We start from the raw sequence: 25,800 nt of genomic DNA, 5'->3' as shown, positions 1-25,800 counted from the left end.
AGCCACTACTATACATCATTATAAATTATTTAATACTTTGTATGTGGGAGACAAAAATGTTCGTATTGTATCATATCGGTTAAAAGCGGGAGACGAGAACGAAACTTTTTTTGTACTGGGATGTTGATATTTTATTTATATAATATAAGATATGCACATTCGTTACTTTTTTAAAAAATGTTATATCACGTAAATCGATGTATGAATATTTATATATAATTAATAATATAAATATTTAATTATTAAATTAAATTAATTGGCACTTACCTGTTTTAACAGGAATTAATTGATTGAATACACTATAAACTCCACTGGTTTTGAAACAAATTAAATAGAAAGAGGCGTCAACTGTGGTTGCCATGGTTACTGCGTCCTTCCACAACCAGACAACCACCCCTCGGTCTTGGGAGGCATCTGCGCAGGGGCGTAGCGCCAGTGGTCTGGCGGCAGCCTCCGCGGTAGCTCGCGCTCCATTCGGTGCCCCATTTCTATCAAAAACATCGAAAAACTCGTTCTTTATATTATATTAACAATGGCAAAATCAACAAATGGCTTTAAATAATATAGTCATGATTCATTGGCAATAACTTAGGGTCAAAACGGATAAAAGTAGCATTATAATGTGTCATAGATCAACAGGTTAAATTATGGTTTCGGTAGAATTTTTCAAGGATAATTAAATGAAAGTAAATATGCTTCGCGTAATATTTCTGTCGTCGTTTTTCATAAGCAGTGTATTTACGCATTTGAATGTGTTCATCAGTCAAGAAGAAGTTATGAAACTTTTCGGTGAGTTTATATTTCGCGTGTATATTTTAATAAATTTGCATCAAAAATTATAAGTTAACTCTCTGCAACCAAAAATACGTTTTAAAGCCTTTTAATAATGTAATTTATTAAGTGAATTATCTTGTTTTTTAATAATTAGAAATAATATGCATTATTTAAAAATAGATTAACATTGCTATAAATAAATATATGCAATAGTCATAGTAAAATATTTTAATAAACTAAAAATAAAAAAGCTAGTGAAGTCTACTTTATAAATATTGCTAAAAAATAAATAAAAAAATTAACAAAGTTTTGACAAAAAATGTACACGTGACACATTTAAAAGTAGCCCAGAAACATATTTTAAATCAGTTATTCATAAATAATTTTAATTATATAAAATTAATTCGTTAAGGCTTTTTCTTTACTGATAATTAAATTTATGGACACTAAATTTTTTGCAACAAAGATGGTATACCTAAATTTATATTTAAAACTTTAGTCTAATTTTAACTGCATGTTTTTTCAACTAAATATGTTTTATTGTTTTTAAAAATAAAAAAAGTAAAATTTATAGTTTAATTTTTGATAATAATCTATGCTGATATATACTCCTATCAAAATTATTTTATATAATATATATTTAATAATTTTTTTAGAATTTTAAGTTTTAATGTAAAAATAATTCTTGTTATAAAATTTGTTCATATGCTTTCAAAAAATATCCAAAATATTATATATATATATATATATATATACCCCCAAACATTGCTTTAAAAGATTCTATATAAAAATAAAATATAAACATACAATTAAAATTGATATCCGAATATATTCCTAAAATTAGATTAGTGTCATAATTTTATGTTTTAATTGAGTTTTCTAATATTTGAGGCAAAAATATTGTTCCAAAATGTAATTTAAATTACTTCACATCATAAAGATCTTATGGATCTTATGGTACATACAAGTGAAATTCACATAATACATTACCCAAGTGATAAAATGCATTTATAGATATTCCTAATGACTTTTTCGCCTTCGTAGCTTTACCATTAAATAATAATTGTACCATCGATTACATTTTTAATAATAAAATATAATTAGTAATATTTTAATATTAACAACGGTACATATAAAGATTAAGAGCATTAAACAAAGATTTATCTAATATGTTAATACGATATATAGGATTTTTATATTTAATAAAAAATTTACATATATAATTATACATACATTTTTTATTATGTTCTAACTTATATATAATGTTAAATTAATTACATAAATAAATGACATATCTGTTTTTTTTTAAATTCAGGTTAAAAAGTCTTTACTTTTGATTAAAACAGCATTTTAATAGGAAGAAACAGTATATAATGAGTTTTGTATAAATATTTAATGTATTTTAATAACAAACAACATTACTGTAATAACTTCAGCAGTTAATAACACAATTGGCTTCGTTCACAAATATTTTCCGTATTTCATAAGATTTGCAATTGTTACCTTATACAATTGAAAACGTAAGTCAGGTGTACAAGAGTTATTTTTAGTTTTGTTACCAGTTATATCGTATCCTTTAACAGTTGACCATAGACGTGGTTTTTATGGCTTACTTTTATTTCCAAATAATGGTGTCTTAGATGCCTTTTTCTTGTCTTTGCGACATTAAAAAAGCCTTTTTTGTCCCTTTTCCATTACAATAGCATTAAGTACATGTCACAAAGACTTGATATTGTAATATAAAATAAAAGCAAAAATGTGAATCACTAGGATACAATAGAATTCTGAGAAGAAACATAGTATTGCATTAAAATGTGTAAGTCAGATATTGCAACAATCATATGTAATCAATTCTATATTAACCAACCAAGTTGTATTGTATACAATTTTTTTAGTAACACTAAGAATTTAAAAACTGAACTAAATAACTAGTAGCCTACCTGCACTATATATTGTATTTAGGAATTAATTTCATAGATTAGAAAAAATATTCCGAATGTTGAAGATGCTAAAAAAATACTTTAAAAATACTTGTATTTTAAAAAATTTCGTTCTGAATCTATATGATTTTGTTGTAATTTAAACACTCAAGAACAAACTGTGTTTGTAGTAAATAGCTACATTTTTTTATATTTATATAATAAAGAGTGTTGTACTCATTATTTTTTTCATTAAAGTATTTTTTTTATACAAAATATGAATTACATTTTTTTTAGTATATTTGTAAATGAAAGATTGTAATTAATATAAAATCGATAGCAATAAATATATATACATTTACAAATATCACTTCATTGTATTGTTTAAAAGTAAGGGAGGATAAATAATATGTTACCACTTTGAATGCGCGTTACAGTTCGTGAATAGGAAATTCAATCCCTATCTCAAATTGTAGTCCTGGGATTTATGTATTACAAGTGGACCTGAAAATATATATGTAAAGTATGTACAATATAACATATATAAAATAAGTAAAAAATGGCAATTACAATTTATTGTAGTGAATAATATAAAACTGACAAATCATAATGTAAAAGGTTAAAAAAATTATTAGTCAGTAAATATATTATTTATTATTATTAATGAGCTTTCATTTTTTATATTTAACATATTTCTATGCTATAATTATTTTATTATTTATTACCGGCGATCCCGCACGTGACAAGTGCAGGTGTATCAAACGTTTAAATATTGTTAGAGATCAACTCGATTTTTCTTGATAGAAAATCTATCTAAAAATGTTCATAATTATGTATAATAATCCTGAGATTCGTTGATATTCGAGATTGTCGTAATTCAGTTATTTAGGAAATTAAAAAATATGAAACATAACTAATAGTTCAAAAAATTCGACGCATAAAACAATTTTTTTCTTAATCTAATGAATTGTACGATTCCAAATCAGCAAATCAGAATTTTAATAAATGTATTTATTTTCTACCGTAATATAATTTAAGGTAACTATATTGGATTTTGAAGCAAAATAATAGGGATGAATTTATAAGTTTATTATTAAAAAATTATATTATTAAAAAATCCTGGTTTAAATAGTAAATTTTTATGATATTGCGTAGACAAAGTTAAAAAATTATGGAACAAAAAAATTCGTTGTTGTCTCCCGTTTTTAACGGATAAGCATCACGGAAGGAATATGTTCATTCCATGCATACAATTATAAATGCTGCCTCATTTATTTTATTATATAAATATTTATTTTAAGTTTATAATGATTATGCAGATTTTTATAGTTGCAGAATATATTATTGAGAATAGTTCTAAATTAAAATAATAATGATATCAATAAAACACTAAAGTAATTTTTACATGGGTAATATTTTAAATACATTATTAATTCAAAACAAATATAAATAATTTTATATGAAAATTAAGACAGTATTAATAAATAAAATTATTATGTTTAGAGTAAGTTATAGTGTGGTAAAATGGTAAATTTTATAAATTCGTAGCTTTTATAATAAATAATATATGAAAAGCCTTATGTTAGAATATGTAAACCAACATAAACATAATTACGATTTTTTTATTTATTTATAGAAAATTATAAACTGGTGTTTATTTTATCATCACTAAGCAATATATATTCCGTTGCCTAGTGCTGAAAAAATCAACACCAGGCAATATATTAGAAATCTTACTTCATTAGTCAGCTTCAAACCATTGACGAAAAATCTCGAAATAGCAATCAAGTACTGAGTTTATTTGTTGCTAAGGAAATAACAAGTGCATTTATTTTCGAATTGGTTTGTTTAAATGAATCTATATTTGTATGAATTTTGTTAAAATTTAATTTAGCTTGCCTTAAAACCGGTAATCAAGTATCCGACATTGCTTTTGCGTCGTCTATTTTATTTAGTACTATTTTTCTTTTAATTTCTTTGCGTTCCCATGTAATTTCTCGGTCGTATTCTTCTCTTAGCACACTACTGTGTAAAACCATTACTCTGTAGGACTCGAAAATTTATCAAAATTTTGTTTCCTCGTAACTATGGAAACTAACTAACATAGCACGCCTTTCATTTTTTATTAAAATTATTTTATTTAAAAAACAATTATTAATATTGACCAAAATAAATTACTAGTAAGAAATTGACAATGATATTTATAGATATGATTGTTAATTGATTAAAAACAGAACATATTTTTTTTAGCAAAATAGACTTCAACGGCCTATACAACAAATATTTCATCTACATATCGAAGCAATTTTTTTTTATACTCTTCCATGAAATGATTTGCAATTATTGTTAATTATATAATACATGTATAAACCTTTAAGACTATTATACGTATTATTATAATATACTTTACTTTATTTTAAACAGGTGTAAATGCCGAATTGTACTACGTCAGAGACGGTGTGATCAACTCGTACGCCTTGGACTACGTTGTGCTAGTCCCAGCTCATATATCCGACTTGGAGTTTTCTTGGCAGAGCTTAACCAACCAACCGGTAAGACAAGTTTACTAAAATATGATAACCGGCGTCGCGTCTCGTTTAGATAATATTTACCCTTAGAAAGCAACGGCTGGTGTTTTGTCGATCGGTGAAATATCACCCCAGACTGTGTTGTGATATTATGTAAAAGGATGATTATCATACTTCGGCTTAACACGTATGTTAATTGATTTTCCCTTTTGTGTTTTCCCGAGAAGGGAAAGGCGCCGGGTGTTGGTACACGCTCGGTCTCTATGGAAAATTTTCGGGATTTTCCTATGGTGAGAACCAACCCCTCGTGCGCAAATTTGTACACGCTTGCATGCATAATATACCCTGACGCTCAGGGGGTATAATTTAATAATTTGGTTATTGTTGTCTGACGTCGCGGCGTCGACGCTGTTCTAGCGTTAAATTTTTGCGTCGTCTCATTAGGCTTTTGATTTAAACTAACAAGATATCTGACATAGTTACATTTTATCAACAATCTCAAAAGCAGCGACATTCAATTATGTATCGTATAAGTAGCTAGATACCTGGTACAATTTTTTTTGTCAAGTGCCAGATCATAAATAATATAGGCTCTAATTTATACAATTATATCCAAGAAGGATATAATTGTATAAATTAGTCTACTTAAATAACAAGAAGAAATAGGTTTATTTACATACATATATATACGCATTTTTCAGACACACTTTTATAGAAATTGATACTATTATATATTTTTTGCGATAACGTTTCATAAAGTTCGTCTCTTCCTATCGTCAAAATTTATTGCAAATGCTCATATATTAATTCTGGCCTGAAATTGTGATTTTATGTACTTCATCTTTGAAAATGTCAAATATAAATACAACTCTTCAAGCATATGATTTTAACCCTTGGAGTAGTGAGTTAATTTATACACCTTTGTTAATTTATTTAGCACGATAGACGAGTGGCACAATTCTCTGACTATTAACCTGAAAGTCCTGGGTTCGAATCCTATATGGACCTTATTGTTTTTAAATTTCTGTCGTGGCTGGGAGATCGGATTATTATAAAATTGAATATGCGTAAGTCTAAATTGAGATTTTGATTGAATAACGTTATATAAGTGAATCTGCGATTTCAACCAACTTATGCAAAATATAAAAAAAAAACAGATTTGCCAAAATATCTACCGGCGAATGAAAAATTATATTATATCTCACATACTAATATATTATATTACATTTGTAATAAGGATAAAACGAGTTTCCATAAAATAAATTCTGAAAAATTAGCCTTTAAAATATATTAACTAAATTCTCTATCCTGTTATACAATAACGCCTAATAAAAAAATGGAAAAATCGTAACTTTAGTAAAACAATGAAAATGGTTTTATTATATGATTTAATAGAAATTAAAATAAATTAAAAATATATAAATAATTTGGTAACGTCAAAAATAAGCGCGGACAAATAGGCGTGCGTCAAAAGAGCTCTGCATATGAATTATATATATCGAAAAGTTGTATATCTATGGTTAGAAATGAGCCACGATGTTGGGTTAATTTAGTATTTTAATCAATTATTGTGTTTAATATACATATACATATGTACCTATTAGTCGTAATGGATCTTTTCCAGCAGATGGTCGAGCTTTTTTACTTGAATTTTACAACTTCGGTGAAAGGTGCAGATAAGCAAATAGCAAATAAAAATATCGCAAAACTTTTTTAGGAAACATTTTTTCAAATATAATATTTAGTTTTCACAGCATCGCGGTTGGTTTTAGGGTTCCTTCGGTTTAAGAATTTTTTGGAACTTTTAATCGGTATATTTTCTATTCGTTACTACACGAAGATGCCACGAAACCTAAAGTCTGATCATCCCAGAAGGCACACGTGAGAATAAAGGCTTTTATATGTACAAGGTGTCTATGATGAAACATATCTATTTTACATACTTAATTTATTAACACGTTTATTTGATTTTTAAATTTACCCACTTTAAACCTTTTCATTGTTCATATAAAATACCACGAATGACTTACAACTATCTATAAGGATTAATCTTCTTAATAGATAACAATTTAATCTATAACACGTTTTCAATGTGCGTGCCGCCGAATAGTTTTTGGAGTTTAGCAAATATGTAAGATAAGGGGAAAATAATATGCTATCGATAGCCAGATAAATAGACCCATACCAAGGAACCGATCAAAATATTAGAATATTAGACAGATTACTATTTTTTCTAGCTGTTCTTTTTGTATAAATACTACCCTTTTTGAAATGGACAAAGCACGAAATTCACAAAAAAATACTTTTATCTTAATCGCGATAAATTAAGGTCTCTAGTAATAACACATTAAAACTAAATATCGGACCAATAAAAAAAGTATTTAAAAAAATTCATACAGATTCACCAATTACTACTTTAAGTTTTGATATCGTAAAAATAATTTTAAACTAGTGCGTATTGTCCGTGTCATTCACCAATATCATGCAATGGTATTCACAGCGGTGATTTTTTTTGTAAAGGGTACAATTAGGTATTTAAAAAATCATAGTTAACTCCCTTTTTGATAATTATACAATATGATTAAAATTAATTCGGAAAAAATAATGTTTTAACCCTTTGCAATCACATTTATTTTCAGATGATTTTATTTATCTTACACTTTGCGCTACAAATTTTTATTGTGCTTGTTTTTGCCATTCACGATAAAATGTAGTAGTCTAAAATAAATAAAAAAAAAAGTCTGGCGGACCTTTTACCTGCCTTATAACTGTACGCATTCATTGCAAGTCGAGTCGATAATTATTTGTCAATTTAATGAAACATTACAGAACAAATCTAATGATAAATTCAAAATCAGCTTTTCATTTAAGTATAAAATATATGTACTATATCGTACGTATGGGGATGGGGAGCCATACTTTCATATGTACGTAATAATTAATAAATAATAATGTTTTATTGACTAATAATTTTAATCGTCATTACGCTCTGGCACATAAAATACTAATTTTACCGCCTATATCTCGTGAATTTTTATTCTTTGTAAATTTCTCACAATTTACACATATTTTGTATACCTAATTCATTAAATATTAATTAGTTTATTTTCTCCAATTATTTTTGCGCTCTTATGACGTGCTCTCTTTTGTCAAACGCTCATATGACTGTCTGCGCATTTGACGCACGCTATTTTGTTAAACGCTCTTATGACGCAGCGCTAATATGACGGCGCTCATTTGACGCACGCTCTTTTGTCCGGCTACCAAATATTTTTTTTACTCATTTTTATATCCAGAAAGTAACCATATTTTTGCTGCATTTTCTGGATAAATTTTAAGAATATTGATGATATTTTAAGTGCACATAATCGATTAACACTTGAAAATAATATTACTTGGATCTGTATGTTTTTAATATAATGTAATTAATTTATAGATATGATTATTTAAAAAAAAAATATATTGAGGTTAGTTAATATCAAAAGCTATTACAAGTTAAATAGTTTTTCAATCTAAATTGATACAATACAAAAGCACATTTTCTTTTTATAAAAATATATAGCATTTTGCCAAATCTGTTTTTTTTATATTTTGAGAAGTTGGTTGAAATCGCAGATTAACTGATTTACACCTATAACTTAAATTATTTTATTTACAACATATATACAGTTACTACTTTCAAAATAAATGTCTTTAAGTTTCATCAACACCGTCACAAAGTGGCATAGCCACTCATACCGTCCTCAAACATCACACATCGCACTATCGTTTTATTACTCGCAAAGGTTTAGAAAAAATCTCACGTAACTCTCTATTTGTAATTCAATTTGGTCCCTCGGATGCTCTGCTCTAAAATCCCTCAGTTAAATTTTAACGGTGCAATATGCAAAGCGCAAAGCCGTTTGCAAGTCGTAAAAAGGACGAACTTCTTGTGAAAAACTTTATGTTTACGACGCTCACATACAAAATTGCGCACCTTCGAAAAGCCAGGACGAAATCTAATGTGTGTGTATATACACCTGGAAGAAAATTTATTAGGGTTCATTAAGTCCTCGTGTGGGATTTACTAGGGTCAACCAAAGGGGAAGTAGGAAAACAACACGGCAATTTTGAAAGCTTTGCCCCTAATTTGTGCGCCTAATTTTGGTTAATGTTTATTAAAAACTGCTTATTAAATACTGTGGATAATAAACATACATGTATATATACCGAAACTCACAGGTAAATTTTAAATCCTTCCTGTAGTTAAATTGTTTCCACAAATGCGGTTAACCGCCGTTCCACCTGTCAGACGCATGATCAACACTTTAACCAACATAAACATGGATTTAATTATAAAACCTTCAAATTCGTTGGGTTGTTAACGTGTTAAAGGCTTGTATTGGGGACAGTCTGTAATTGATTATTAAATTCAATGGTAAATGAATAGTAATAATGTATTTTATTGTGAGAATAATGAAAAAGTATCATTCGTTATGGTCTGAAGTAGTAATTAAAAAATACTAACCCCATCAAATTTTTTTGTTGATATCGTAAAATAAATAACCGAAGTTATAGCTAAAAGTAAAATGATTATAGATGCAGTGCCTTAAACATTGCTTAAGCTTTCATCTTAATTTATAAACCTGTTTTAAAACTGTAGAATCTTTCAAATTAAAATTAAAAATATTTTTATTTATCTGCTGCCGTTCCTCAATGGTAAATTTAAGACCCTCATTTCTCAAATAAATCGCACAAAAATGATATCACTGCTTTATTTGTTAAAAACACAGCTATTTTATATTATAATACAAATCCTCACTGGTAGATAAATTTAGAAACACAAAATTATTAAAATTGATTCGAGAAATGGCTTATCTCACTAAAAGCGTTGCAGTAATGTTTTCTTGTAAATTGGAAATAGCTTTCACAGTCAATAAATTAGCAAAAATTTAAATGTGTAACAAATTTCAAAGCTGTCAAAATACGGCTAAACTTTCGTTAAAATCTCATATACTTAGATAAACTAATACAAAATACAATCACAACATTTTTGACGTTAGTTAAATATAAAAAATAAATCACAATTTTATACAGTTTTCGCCAATTTTTGTATGTGAAGAAAACTTACGTTTGACACAATTCATAAAAATATATAGAAAGGGCAAATAAAAAATGATGAAACGCCGTTTTTATTGACAAACATATTGAAAAGGTGTAATATTCTCAGAATAACGCATGCCTGCACATTGTATTCACTTGAGCAAATTCGAGTAGAAACTACTGAAGCATCCTTCAAACTTCATTGATATTCGTCCTCAATTTTATATCATTCCATAAAAAATATTCTGAAAATAATCATCAGTATCACCTTTATATTGCATATCTACAATACATATATCAAACAATATATACTACTCATAATACCCTATAGCATAACAGTCATTATTTAATATAAATAATGTATTATGCTTAAACCCCACTATCCTACTCGGAATAGAATTAATTTAGCTTTCACAAAACAACACCGCTGAATTTTCCACATGCCTAATTCGTTTCGAATCAATAAAGGCTGCCACGAATGCGTCATACTGTTTTCCTGTTCTTTGTTCAATCATTTATACATTAAGGTACTCAATATCAATTCGCCCCCATGTCGTCTGACATGCCATTTTATTAAATATGTAAACTTGTTCTATCGAGCCTTGCGAGTTATTTATTACACTTCTGATACAAATGTGTACTGAAATAAATTTTACTTTTATTTTTCAATTAGCTACCGTACGTCATATCGATCCTGTATGATAAGGAAGGAGCGTTGCTGCCACCTCAAGTGAACATATCTGAGAGAGGATTTGTACCTTCGACTGTACAGACTTTCAGGTAAATTGTAATATTTTTTTAAAGAAATAAAAAAATATTACGCTATATGGAGGTATAAAATAACTGTCACGCGATTTAATTATAATATTTTATATAAAAATAACACTGTACAACACAAAGATTAATATCTTATAAATATATAGATATTATAAACAATTATTAAAATACAATGAATTGTAGAGTAATTTTAAAAATTAGTTAAAGAAAATCTAAGCTATATAAATATGATATTATTTATATTATATAATTCGAAAATTCTTTATAAAAAAACTTTGTTTTACAGTTTAAAATCTGCATTTATTTAACATATATATATTTTATAGAATAAAACTACCATGCAGTGGCTACAAAAATGCCGAGATAGACGTGCGCCTTCAAATTAATATTACATCGGCCAATAAGCTATACCAAGATATATGGCTCAACTTTAGGCGGAATAAAATATGTTATAAAGGTTCGTAGAGCTACAAGTTGGGTTGATCTAAAAGTGTCGGGATTGTCTATTAATTATTTTACAGAAACTCTTCCGCTGCAGTCACGCAATAGTTCGGTAAAGATGGAGGCAGATTCTTTGGTCACCAATGGTAGTTCTTTCTATGTGGCAGCAGGTTGTGCTACAGCCATGCTCTCGTTGGTCGTTGCTTTGACATCTCTACTCTATCTACGCAACAAGAAGTTGAAAAACCACAATTCTATCCAGTAAGTAATTTTCATTTATATATTATTCGTTACTATATCTTCTTCTTCTGTTGTCATATCTTTGCTGATTAGTTCCCTAAAAATATTTATCAGTCATTTTCTGCACGAAACACTTATTTAGCAACCATCCTTTTGCGTGTGCTTCACAACCATGACATCTTCTTTTATCCGATCCAATTTTTCCCTTTAATTTTTTCAATATTAAGGAATGAAAAAGCTCATATTTTAAATTAAAATCATGAGTCCTTCGTATAAAGTTGAAAGAAGTTCTCGATCGCGTCTTTTACTGACTCTTTTAATCCATACAACTTTTGGCATATTCTTATTAAGCCTATTAAGTGTAGAGTCTTGCACCAAAACAATTACACTGACCAGACATAGCTCATTAAGAATTTAATTCTGGTTTCAAGATGCAAGTGATTGTTTGTGAGAGCATCTTTAAGTTTTAAAAACTGTAAATTTTTTGTCAGAGTCCATTTGATCGTTTGTCTAACTACCCAAATTTTTGGAATTCTTTATCCTAGCTTGCTTAGTACCATAAATTTTGTTTTATCAAAATTTCTTTGTAAGCCCTATTTAAACTATTCAGGAATCTATGAAGGTTGTCAGCGGTTTAAACAATTGTCGTGTCATCAGCATAACGAATGTTTTTAATTGTGTCGCTGTCGAATTATATTTATTTTTTGTTCTTAGTGTGCTTTCTTAATTTAGTTTCGCAGTATAAATTTAAAAAAGTAGTAGAAAGATACTTTTTTGTTTGTTCTCACTCAATGCTTAAAATTTGATTCCAATACAAATTTTTAAGAAATCTTACATCTTTGTCATATAGTCCGATAGAAAAAAAGAAATAGTTGGGCAAGTTCGATTCGGGTAAATAACCGAGTTATTACGATTGTAAAGACGTTACAATATATAGTTTCTTATATTATATTAAAACATATTTTGTAAAAAAATATTTTAAAACTTAACGTTTTATTTAGAATCTAACTATTGAATTTAAAGGTATTTTAAAAATTTGTTTGTCAAAGAATCAATAGCTGTAAGAATTTTTTATGACTAGTGCTTTTTAGTTGAGACTTTGATGTCAATTTTATTATTGCTATATAGTTTTCAAGATATTATTAAAAAAATAATCTGAACTGATAATCCCACGCAATAATGGAAATAAAATTTCATTAGCAAAGTCATGTTATAGAATGTATAATTAAATTTAATAACATATTAAATTGTTTAGCAAATACATAACATTAAAATAAGTTGTGATTAATGCACTTATGTTTAGTAGAATGAACTTTTATAGTTTCAAGATTAGTCCATTTACTTTTAATTCTGGATGTAAAACATTTAATCTACGAAAGGGAGCCGAAATCTCGAAAACAACACCAAAATCGTGAAAAAAATCTCTTCAAAGAAAAATGCCCATTGTTCTCTCTAAATGGCGACCCAAAATCAACTCCTCCTGTGGCTCAATAATTTGGTTATGCCTGGCGTCTTCTCGAAAGCATTCAGATGTGCGATAGCGAAACTCCATGCTTTCTAATTTTTTTAAGAAAGGCATATCACTATAGCCTATTCTTATTTAAAATGGTTAACCCTTGGGTGAAAAAGGGAATGACAAATGGTTTCCACAAAATAATAAATATGCTTCCTTTTTCACACAAAATATTTGCGAAAGCGAAGGCCATGATCTATATTGTGATATCAGTCTAGAATTTTTGCATATTGATATTATTTTTATCTTTACAATTTTAAAAAAGTTTAACCGAAGTATTTCATACTCTTACTTTTTTCTCTTGTAACTGCTTGACTCTCAATCAGATCCAAAGATTAAAGCTGGAATGCTTCTAGGCTGCCAAAGCTTATATGTAATTTGTGGTTCTAGAGATGATATTTTATTTCAAAGATTTCCGGAAGATCTTTTGTCACCGTTTTTTCTCTTGAATTTGTTGACGAATGCGCATTTACTAATCTGAATGGCGTTATTTATGAACCTGTCAGCTGCATTAGAGTAGCTTGGCTATTGTTTTATTATATATTATATTCAATAGAATAAGACAATAACCAAGCTATTTTAATGCAGCCAACACGTTCTTTGCAATATTTCTTTTTCTTAATTGTATGAAATTGTTTATATTATTAATACAATACTTTTTATACTTTAACTACTATAAATATTTGGATAAACGATATCTTGTAATTTTCAAATATCCTTATAAAATATGCTACAATTACCTTCTCATTTTAAGTCTACAAAATAGGCAGCATCTGACGCTGCTCTTTAATTTTTTTTGCCATCCGAAATCGCATATTTAAAAAATACTTTCTATCCCGAAATGACCGGCTTTTATATGTCTCCCCTGACTATCCAATTTCGTATGGCTGATGGACCGCCCAGGGTTATCCATCATCCCTGCAGGAGACTGCTCGTTAGGTTTCCGGCCATCCTGACGCCATACCAGATCCGTTTTGTCGCGTCACTACACTTTGGTTATTCGATGATGATAAATGAACGCGCGATATCGAGTTTTTCGCATGTATTATGAAGAAAAATGCGATTTTTTATATAAATTATGATGAATCAATACTCTGCGAGCTGCTGAGTCATTTTTTACAATATTTCATTCGCGAGAAAAAATATTATTAAATTATATATATGTATACGAGTAATTTTGTGTATTTTATGAGCAAAGTTAAAATTAGGAGTTATTGGTTTTTGCTCATTTTGTATATTTTATCGCTTCGAGCGAGTTCGATTGAGTCAATATATAACAAGAAAACAAAATTGAATTCATAAATTAATATTGAATTAGATACGTATACATTGCTTTTAAATATTAATGAGAAGTGGCTTTGAATTTACCTAATTTATTGTTATTAATAACGCTTTTCGTTCATATCGTCTCGACTGGCTAGCAAAAATATTAAACCAAGTATAAGTTATGTATGGGGGTCATTAAATTATTATTTTATAGATACATTATTTATGTGCTTTATAAATATATTTAGATACATAAGTTACATATTTATGAACAAAAAAATGGTAAACCTGTATAGTATTTTAATTGACATAAAAAAGTCCATTATATTTGCTAAAAACAAACATGATATTATGTCGGTATAAATTATGTACATATGTACTATGTATGATTCATAAAAATAATGCTTTTAAGAATACATATAAAAGTAAATGTTGAATTTACTACAAAAGACATTGTCTTGGTCTCAAAAGTTCATTTTCAGTCTAAATTTACTTTTAAATGAAATGAAATGTAATATTTGTAGAGAAAAAAGGCGCAGAAATTAACATAGAAAGGCAATGAATTTACTACATGCATATGTAATTTTTCTATGACTCAATCTAAAGCATGATTCATAAGTAAATATCAATACAATGCTTAGCACTTTTTATCTGTAAAAAATGCAAAATATTTCCCCTCTGAAATACTAATACACATGTATATAACTACAATGTTACTTTTACGTATTATACTTCCTCAAATGTCTGATTTAAAAAACCTGAATTTTATTGATATAAAACCAAAGTTTTATCTATCTAAGTCATATTGTACGGTTTGTAAAAAATATCGTTTTTATACATTTCTGAAATATAAAAAAAATTGCATATCTATGACTTGGTTTTTCAATATCACTGGATTAGTTATTTATACATCATACATATAAAATCCTTTGTTGTTCTAAGAATGTACTATTGGACGCAACTAGATAAAAATGTTTCTCTTTTATTGTTTCACTAGTAAAAGTAAATGACTTTCGTTCATCGTGAGCTTTGGTCAATGCAAGTTTTATGAGAGCTTAAAAGTCGTTCATTGCAATCCGATTAAATATAGGGACTAACTCTTGTATTGTGAGTGTTTAGTTTAATGTGATGACGTGCACAGACTTTTTACACGCTCTTTTTCATTTTGATTACAAACTAGGTTAAAAATTCTTTATCACCGCAATTGAAATGCTAGATTATTCATCTTAATTGTACAATTTGTAATAATCGACTTAAATTTAGCATAAAATATCGAATCTCAAAGATTTTCTTCTTAATCGAAAAACAGAATTGCTACTGTGTAATATAAAAATAATCTAATTATGTAGTAAAAGAATTAATTTGCTAAGCCAAAAAATGTCCATATTATAATGTGCAATTCAGTAGCAGAATTATACAATTCAGTATCAAACAGTATAAATAAATTGATTGCAAAATTTTAAAGTATAATGTGTTGATCTGTTTTTTTTTTAATTATTTATGGCATGTATTAAATTCGTAACAATTTATTTATTATTATTTTTAAAGCAAATGTAAAGGTATTGCTAATTAAATTCGTCACATTTTAAACCACGTATAATTTTTGCTATTAATTTAAATACATATGTGATATTCTTGTAGCATTGTATGCATATGTATATTTGATCGAAATAAAGATCAAGTTGAACTCTGGTATCGGACGTCATAAAATCAAAAATCATGTTGACGTGAAGAGGGAAGCGGCTGCTTCTGTAACTCCGTTTGGTACGAATATAGGAAAAGCTTCAAATAAAATATTCTGTTTAAAATGTTCGCTACGTACGCGCTTATTTTAAATTAAGTGAGATACTTTTGCTCTCCTTATGCGACGATTTTTGAGCGAAAGCATTTGTTATCGTACGCTAAGTATCGTATGATCAAATACAAATTTGGGTAAAAAAATATTTTTGGAAAATATAATTAAATATAATAAATAGTAAAATTTAAATTTTTCATGGTTTTAAATTTATTTATGAAAAACGCGTCTGTAGAGTTGTGCGTCCAAATTTCCGATCGTCAAGTACGTCGGCGTGACAAATAAATTTGCTTGGCAAGTCGCATATATTGATATAAATTTAATTTATAGCTCTTTTAACAAGTGAGTAACTGAAGTTTTTTCATTCTATAATGTGTTTCCAACAAAATACATTATTTTGTTAATGGTGATAAGAAAAAAAATCTATTTGGAATTTCTAAAACAAATATTTGGAATTTCTGTTACTCAAATTTAATTTAAAATAATATATTGGAAGTCGGTATTATATCAGTCTTTCGCTATTCAATATCTAAATTACCTGAATAAATTGCCAAATTCTAATAAAAAATATTGGGAAAGTTTATTTTACAGTATTTTTAAAAAGTTTTATTTTCCTAATATTATTATCTATGAATAGCAGTGTTTAATCAAAAAGTTAATAATTTTTTATTTTTTTTTATTTTAGGTATATAATATTGCTTTGCTGTTGTTTTAACAGTAAGGTGATTTAATTTTCAGCACAATGTTAATCACTCTATAATTTGTAGTTTCTCAGTTTTTTGTGAAGGCTGTGAAGATGTACACAGATTATTAATATGTATAAGATTTGTGAAGATGTCTTCTAGTTCGAAATGCTCGACTTTCCAATGCATACTTTATGTTTTTTATGAGATTTTTTTTTACGAGTAGTTCATAAATGTACATATTTTTGATATTAGTATGTGATTTTTTTATATGTCCATCTATAAGTACATATATATTTTTTTGCAGATTAAAGTCGAAAATATGTTAAATATATTTTTCATGTATTCTGACAAAACAATAAACCATGAATACCTTTTTTTATATACTTGCATCTAGATTTTAGATTTGATATATTTATTACCAATGACATTTTTTCTTATTATAATTTTTTGTGCCAGCTTACTAATTCTCGTATTTATATTTTTAAGCTTATTTTTTTGCTATTTATATACCTTGTAATAAAAGCTTCTTAAAATACGTTCGTCAACAAAAACAGGCATACATGGATTTATGTCCAACGTTTCATATGAAAATACAGGCTAAATTATTTATTAAAGCTGTATAACGTTTAGAGTTGCTTGGTTTTTGTACGCTAGATTATGGTGAAGTAAAAAATACCTTATAGTGTTTACAGTTTTAAAATCTTACTATTCGGTAGCATTATATGTTCATTTTGCAATCTAAGTATTACATAAGTGAAGAATAGTATTTTAATTAAAGATCCATTAAAAAGTCGAATAGTTTAGTTTGAAGTCTTTATATTTATTTTAAATAAATAAAAAAATATACATAAGATCAAAATAAGACATTGATCTCATTTCCTTATAGCTATGTTTGTTAGCAGGCAGTATAAAAAGCAATTTAAAATAAATGCTTCTGCTTTGGATATTCCTAAGAAAGAACCACATCCAATAATTGCGGAAAGAAGCGTATGATATTTTTAATAATTCATAAAAAAATAAATCGTCATATTCTTGAAGTCTAAAAGCTCGCTTTGAACTCGACCCCATGCGCCTGTCGCAATTTGCATCAAACACGTAACCATCGCAACCACTCTAAAAGAGAATTTTTCATACAGCCTCCCCGGTAAGACGCAAGGTGTGTATAAATATTTTTTCATTGATAATTTTCTCGCCGAGCAACAGTGTCTTTGTGGGCTTAAATGGCACATAACAAGGTTTGGGTCGAGTCCCCCGCAACACAAAGCCCTCGTTAAATCTTAATTTCCGCATTGACAAAGCGTCGAGCGAGATTTCGTCGCATATTTATTGAGGTGTTCCGTTTCATGGTGTTACGTATGGGGTTTCGGTGTGTAACCCAACACCGCCGTAGCTGAGCATAATGACACAATTAAGGGCAACATGTGCCCCCGGCGGCGCCTGCCAAGGGTGGTGTGGGTGGTTGGCTATATTTTGCCGAAGCCACAATTATGTTTCGCCCTTTCCTTTTTGGAAACACCTTGTAATTCAAGTGTGACCGACGCGTTAACACTAGACCGCAATAATTGTGTTCTGGGATCACGAAATCGGATACCAGTTGCTAGAATACGATAGATCTAAAAGGCTTTAATTTCACGTTTCCTAAGCTCTTTTATACAGCGGATTGCTGTTTTTTCAATAAATGATATTTTATTGTATAATATTATATGTAGACTTATCAAAATAAGTATATATGCATGAAACACTTGAAAACCACTTTTCGAAACGCAATCGTGTACGACTTTAAAAAGCTCGTCAGTATAGCTCATTAAACAAAGATCTTAAGTGGATTAAAATAAACGTGTATTGCATAATGCGAAAGGTTAACGAACATATTTTATACAAAGGTATCTGATGCAATTGAATAACGAATTCTGAAGCTATTTTTTCGGTACATAGACAAATCGTCCGCTTCGGTTCATTTTTATATACACAATTTCCTGGAGTTTTATATAAATAAATATTGTTTGCGGTACCTTATAGATAATTTTAGTAGATACATAATTTTTATTTAATAATTATTTTTAAATTTACAACAGCTTTAATTTTTTTTTTTAATTTCTGTCGTGTCTAAGAAATCAGAATTATTATATAATTTTGGTGACGGGAGGTGACGAGTGGCAATTAGACACATATTGAGCCGCTGCAGTAGTATTTTTATTTAAATTTGAACGGAGCGTGGGACAGCATCGGCGTGCGAGCCCGCCAGGTCGCCAAGAAAAAGTGTGTCCATTACGCCAGTGTTAATAGAGTGACGCCAAATTTTGGCCATAATAAAATCTAAATGAATATATATTTAAATAGATTCTCTACATAATTATATATCGATCGATCATTACATATTGAGTTTTTCTAGATTTTCCCAATCTCAATAAATAATTTATATAAAACCGAGCTAGGTTGTCCATATGTGTAGTGTCATTTATTGCTTGTAATTAATAAAATATGTTACTGATTGATTTTAGTCTGATGTGTCACTGATTACTTGGTAGTTGTTGACTGTATATACTCCGTTGTAATACATTGAATTAATGCCTTTCATGTTACATAAAAAATAATTAATGAGTCTTAAAGTAATCTAAAAATTGTGATAAGCTTTTAGATTTTGATGACTTTTTAAGTTTACTTTCTTAGTCGTCTCGGTCGATATTTTTCGTAGCTCCGCTTTGTGCTGGCTATTTCGGCTAAACCCTCGTTTATTTCAAGTCAAAAGCGAAGTGGTGGAAGTGGAATTTGTACTAAAATATTTTACAATTATATTAGTAATTTACATTTGTATGATACAATTACATTTCTTTATTTTACTCAAATTTTTACTTAAATACAGAAAGTAATATAAAAGAGTTGAAATTCAAAGTAAAATATATTTGACAATCAAGATCAGCTATGTACAAAATTTTTGCTATATGTAATTTTCGTGTGCGCAATTTTCGTTTGCACAATAATATGGACACCGCTAATAAAATAGTGCTTCTATAGAAAAACTAGTGTAATCTGTAATAAGTGTAAAATTCACAGTGAACATTTTTTATGATTGCTAAAACATAAAATAAAAAGCCGATCAAATATGTATTGTATTGTATTTTGGAAATTAATGATTACAGTGTTTTGGAATTAATATGAATTATTTACTGTAGATTTACCGAAATCTCTAAATACTATTCCGATTCGCGTAGACTATGGCGATACATTTTGATCAAAAAACTGTGGAAATCAGTATAGAAAAAAAACAATCAAAACTTTGTTTAGCACCTATTTTAAAAAATAAAAAAAATACTGCAATATAGGTAATTTCAGCCTCTTAGCAAAGTGAATATAGCAATAAATGAGTGATAAAACAGTACTACACCAAAGTTATTAGAAGAGTCTTTAAAAGGCCTTAAAAGGAAAAGTACATAGCTCTTAATGGGATTACATAAAAACGTAGTTTTAACTTTCAAGAAATGTGCAATTATGTATATGTAAAAATTACAGTAAAAACATAGTAAAGATTTAGTTATGGCCTTAACAAAAACAGATTATTTAAAATATATTACTAACTACAATAAATAGCTACAAAAACGGGCAATACCTAAATATCTCGTGATAATATAAGTGTCCAATAAGTTCCTAAATTGGTTAAATCAAAGTGATTTTCTATATTGTAAGCTATTAGAATACTACAATACAGACTAACATATTTAAAGGCGATATTGTAAATATATATTCAACTAATTGCCTTTTCATTTCAATTAGCTTCAAGTCCTTGGAATTTATTTTAAAATACGCTTCCCATGTGTATAATTTTATTAAGCAATTAAAATAAATTCAGATAAAATCAATTAAGAAAATAACAATGTTTATGGTTAAGCTTTGAAGGAATGTGAACAAAACGCGGGCAAAGCTAATAATACTATAACTTCAAAAACTTTTATAGAGTTAAGTTTAGGGTTCGCAATCATTTTTGTTTCAATATACGTTTTTACAATTTCTGATTGTATTATTATATATTAAATTATGTTTTAATTTACTTTTTCTTTTTTAATTGAAACGTAACACATTTCACTTTTCAGTCGAACGATTTATATTTCACTTTTGTGTAACAGAAGTTATATGTATATTTTTTGATAACTGTTTCCGTTAATTTAACATAAAAATGTCAAATGAAAAGCAGGCGTCTACGGTAAAATGGTCTACATAAAAATTATCAGAGTATAAATGAAATATTCAATCTAGACACGTATAAACTTATTCTGATTTGCTTTGCGTGTGTTGCAAATATGCTGATTTTCAACCCATTGTTTTTATTTCATAATTATACTATTAAAATTATAAGGTCTTAAGATTTATTATAAAAAGTAGATAAATAACTTTGTAGAAGTCCTCAAAATCACGCCATTAATTAATAAAATTAATCCAGTTGATACCAAAGCCTATATATTAAAACTTGAAGAAAAATAAAATCAAGTAAAACTATGATATTTATCGATAGTGATCTATTAAAAAAATGTTATACTATTTATTATATAATTTTCACATGTTATATAATTTTACATTTAAATGTACATACATATTTTTACTCTAAGTTTATTCTCAGTAAAACTAATAACATTGTATTTGTCAATATTAAGTGTTGTCACATTGAAGTTATACTTTCATAAATATTATATAGAGTATTTTAGTTGAGTTCAGATATTTCACAGCAGCAATTCGTGTTATGAGTTTTTAATAAATAACCTGAAAATATGAGATGAAAATTATTTACTCTCGTATTCCTGAAATTTTCACTAAGGATTTGATATTATGTATATGTCAAATTAATTTATTTACTATTATTAAAAACGTAAGATTGACGCTTTTGTAAATTAAAAACAATTTAAACAATCGTTTTAATGAACTCAAACTATGTTTTAAAATATATGTTGTAGCAATAAATACAGATAAATCGGGTGCGTAAATTCTGTGAAAGTGTTTTATAAAATACGATATTGCTATATATAATAATTGATATTGCTATATATAATTATGATGAGAATAATCTGACATTCAAAATTGCATCTTAACTTGGAATCAAATTTGATAATATTCTAAGAGAATTTTATAAAAAATGCAATGTTACAGAAGTATGTAAAGATTTAATCTACTCTTAGATTAGCTTTTAATGATTCTGAAGATGCATAAAATAATCTTTAGTTGGTCTTTGTATGTAAAACAATTGTATGAAAGATAATATTGATTTTCTTAAATATATTTTAAAGGTTCTCACTGCAGCAATAAATTGCCGTTTAAAGTTTGAGAATATAAATTGGGCATAATTAGTAGTACCTAAGACTGAATGAAAAATGTGAATAGTAAAATCATACAACTTTTTTAATTATCATTGAAGCAAAAATGTTTTTTTTTCATGTGATTCATTAGGTACTTAACTTTTTTCTCATATATATTTTCTAGAGTATTTTTAATAATTGTTTTAATATTTTTCCATATTTTAAAATGGTTATTATTAGCATCGTTAAATATTTTATTATAGTAATCTACTCGATAAGCAGTTACATCATCTCTAGCTATATTTTTTCTGGGTTAAGATAACACTAGCTTCTAGCTTCCATTTGTGATAACAAATATTTATATTTTTAATGAGGTTATTTTGATGTTAATAAAACCACTGACGTTGTCTATATTTTATTATTTGAACATTTTGTCAAGGTTTTATATATATTTTTAATTAGGGTGGTTTTAATTTTATTTATAAAAATATTAAAGTCTTTATTGACTTTTTTTAGTAATTTAAGATTGAAAAACATATGTAGTTGTCTATAGTTAATTTTAAATTTTTATTAATTGGTTCACAGGAATTTTTTTCATTCTATAAGCAATATATTATGATCGCTTATAGCTAAAGCATCCAAATACCCGCCCAAATTCATAACCCGATTATAGGGTATTTTTTATTAAGGAACCGGGTACCCGGTTTATTTCCGGGTAATTTTTGTCAACTATTATATATTGCCCCAGAGTGCAAATTTACGACTAATATATATCTTGGATTTTGAATTTTATATTCAATTTTAATCATAATTCATTTTACATTTTCTATATTCCGCTTATCACTACCTACTCTGTATGCAGCTGTGATTTTAACGTACTTATTGGAAGTACTGAATATCGTTGCCTGGAAGAGTTTAACTAATCTCTAAATCGGTTTTGTAAAATATAAAAAAGACGGAGAATTTTGTTACTCTAAAATCGTGTGAAAACAGATTTTTAATTAAGAAAAATTAAACATTTTATTGTACCCGGTTCTCGGTTCATTTAAGATTATGCGGGTACCCGGTTCCGATTCTTACTCGGTTCAGAAGCCCCACTTATACTATCGACGATATTATAAATATTTTCTATTAAATCCGTTTATGATCATTTGCAACTGATTAGTTATATTTTTATTAGTGAAATTGCTTTGTATTGATTTTAATTCATTATACTTTCTTTTCAAAGTTTTTCAGTAGTATTCGCTATTTCTTGCCTCACTTTCAGTTGCGTTCTTTGATAATATAAATTTTTTTTTAAAAATCTGTGAATTCCCATGATTTTTGATGTCTTATACTTCAAATAATACCAAAAATCATTGTCAAACAATCAGAATTTTTAAAATCTAAACTAATATTCTTGACCTGTCGCAAAAATTTTTTTAATGTTAACTAACTTTTATTAGCTTGTTAAATGTGTCATAAAAATAAGATAATAAACCAGCGACGTATTCCGATTTAATTGCAATTAATGCTGAAATGTGGAACAAATAACGAATGTGATTTGCAAATAAACAAAAAAATAACAAAAATCTGTTTCTATAGATAGTCAAACTTACAAATCCTACTATTGCTGAATTTGTATGACGCAATGCAAGGGCAACACCTAATAAAAAAAATATTATCATATCTTCTTATGAGATAAAATAAATTAAAAACACATATTTCGATATTGCCTCAAACCATCCAGATCTTTGATCTCTTCCCATTTATTCAATGTTATATAATCCGGAGCTTGTTTTCACTAAGCAGTTGCTCTCACTTCTATGGTGTAGTTCAGCCTAGCAGTTACTTTGACTCGCCATGACTTAAATATGTTACGAAGCTTTGTATTTATATCATATTATCAATTTGTTGTACACATTTGTAAGGCATATATTTAAAATGTTCAACCTGAAATTATTTAATATATTTTTTTTACTTTTAACTTTAAAATAAACGCGTATTTTATTTATGTATAACAGTTTTGTGTTTAAAATAGCTTTAATAATATTATTATGTAATGCCCGAAGGTAGTTTAAAGCTAATTATGAGAAGTATGTGCCTTCAGAGTTGGTGGGTAGTGAGTAGTATGTTGTTACCATAATTATGTTTCGTCCTTTCTACTACACAATGGGGTCCTTTTGAAACACCTTGTAATTTTACGCGCAAAAATCTGCAGCTGAGACGAGAAAACGGCGCGCGATATAACGCTCGTTAAACATCGTTAATTGGAGGTGACGGGCGAGTGTAATAAAAAAAATCACGTTGGACATTCGTTAGTGTAAATTAATTAGTACTCTGCGACGACGAAAAATAATTGAACGCTTCAAAAGACTCTCTCCTGCTTTGTTTTGACGCTATTGTGAGACTGTATTAGCCTTAGTTGAGAGACGAACAAATTTTTTTTGGATACTATTTATATTTTTACTAGCTCACAAATCTTTACATATTTATCAAAAATGTATAACTTTTTATAAATTAATTCTTTCGCTGCTTGGTAACAGTAGTCGTATCAATGATGCTATCTAGAAACGGGAATTTTAATGTTTAAATATTTTAAACCAGTGGAGATAAAATAATCTCAGTTAAGCTATATAATGCTTTATGAGTTTTAACTCGGTCATAATGCGACAATGGGAGTTAAAAACATCTGTAATGTAATTAAGTTTAAAAAGTATCAAACGTAGTTCTAAAATTTCGTTCCGGGAATTTTGACATTAAATATCTACGTAAGGGCGGGTAGTTCTTGGGGGTTATTAATGAGGTTATTAGGTCTGCCATCAAAGCAGGTCCAAGATTAACGATACAGAACAACTAGCACAAAAGCTTAACGTGTTCAGTTTACAAACATTTAAAAAGTTTGTATACACATTTATACGAATTATTGCCAAAGGCTTAATATTATTATTCTTAAGTCATTTTTTTTCTTTAAATGGTTGGTAATCGTTACTCCTAGAGTCGGTCATAAAACTATTGACAAATAATGTTTTTGGAAATATCTGTTCCATTTCGTACTACTATTAATTTATTTTTAACAACAATATTAATAATGTGCAAATAATCTGTATGCATCTTAGAATGAGGTTACCCAAAATATATTATATATATATATACTTTTTATCCTTAAAAATAAAGTTTATCTGCTATTATAATTAAAGATAAAATTGTAATTACTATTCTAAAAATATATTTAATGGATCAAAGTCAGTAATATTTTGCTCAACTAAGCACTACATCAAAGAGATGGCTATTCTAAATTTCGTCAAACTCTAGGGAATAAATTTATAACTGGTGGAGATTATAATGCTATACACGCCTACTGAGGATCATGCTTTACTAACGCAATTTTAGTCGCTCCAAATTTAGCTTTCACTTTCAGATCATTTAAACAATCCTAGAATACGGTTTGAACCAAGTTTTGGCAATAAATACCGGTACGGGACAATTGGGCGACGGACAAATGGGCGATTCCGGTC

At 27.9% G+C, this 25,800-nt stretch overlaps 1 protein-coding gene across 1 annotated transcript in view; it reads left to right on the top strand.

Annotated features, from left to right (window-relative positions):
* Positions 1-434: 434 nt before the first annotated feature.
* Drl-2 (tyrosine-protein kinase derailed 2) overlaps positions 435-25,800 on the top strand; it is a 79,323-nt gene continuing 53,957 nt past the window's right edge. Inside the window, exons 1-5 of the mRNA XM_088200019.1 lie at positions 435-789; positions 5,118-5,245; positions 10,977-11,083; positions 11,407-11,537; positions 11,602-11,782. Of these exons, the coding sequence (XP_088056145.1) occupies positions 681-789; positions 5,118-5,245; positions 10,977-11,083; positions 11,407-11,537; positions 11,602-11,782 (656 nt within the window). The 5' untranslated portion in view covers positions 435-680. The remainder of the gene's footprint in view (positions 790-5,117; positions 5,246-10,976; positions 11,084-11,406; positions 11,538-11,601; positions 11,783-25,800) is intronic.

The sequence above is a fragment of the Plectrocnemia conspersa genome, unplaced genomic scaffold (genome assembly GCF_051122295.1).
Source record: "Plectrocnemia conspersa isolate PC_06_02 unplaced genomic scaffold, ASM5112229v1 ptg000012l, whole genome shotgun sequence".
Lineage (NCBI taxonomy): Eukaryota > Metazoa > Arthropoda > Insecta > Trichoptera > Polycentropodidae > Plectrocnemia > Plectrocnemia conspersa.
This window is presented reverse-complemented; position numbering and strand designations above follow the sequence as displayed.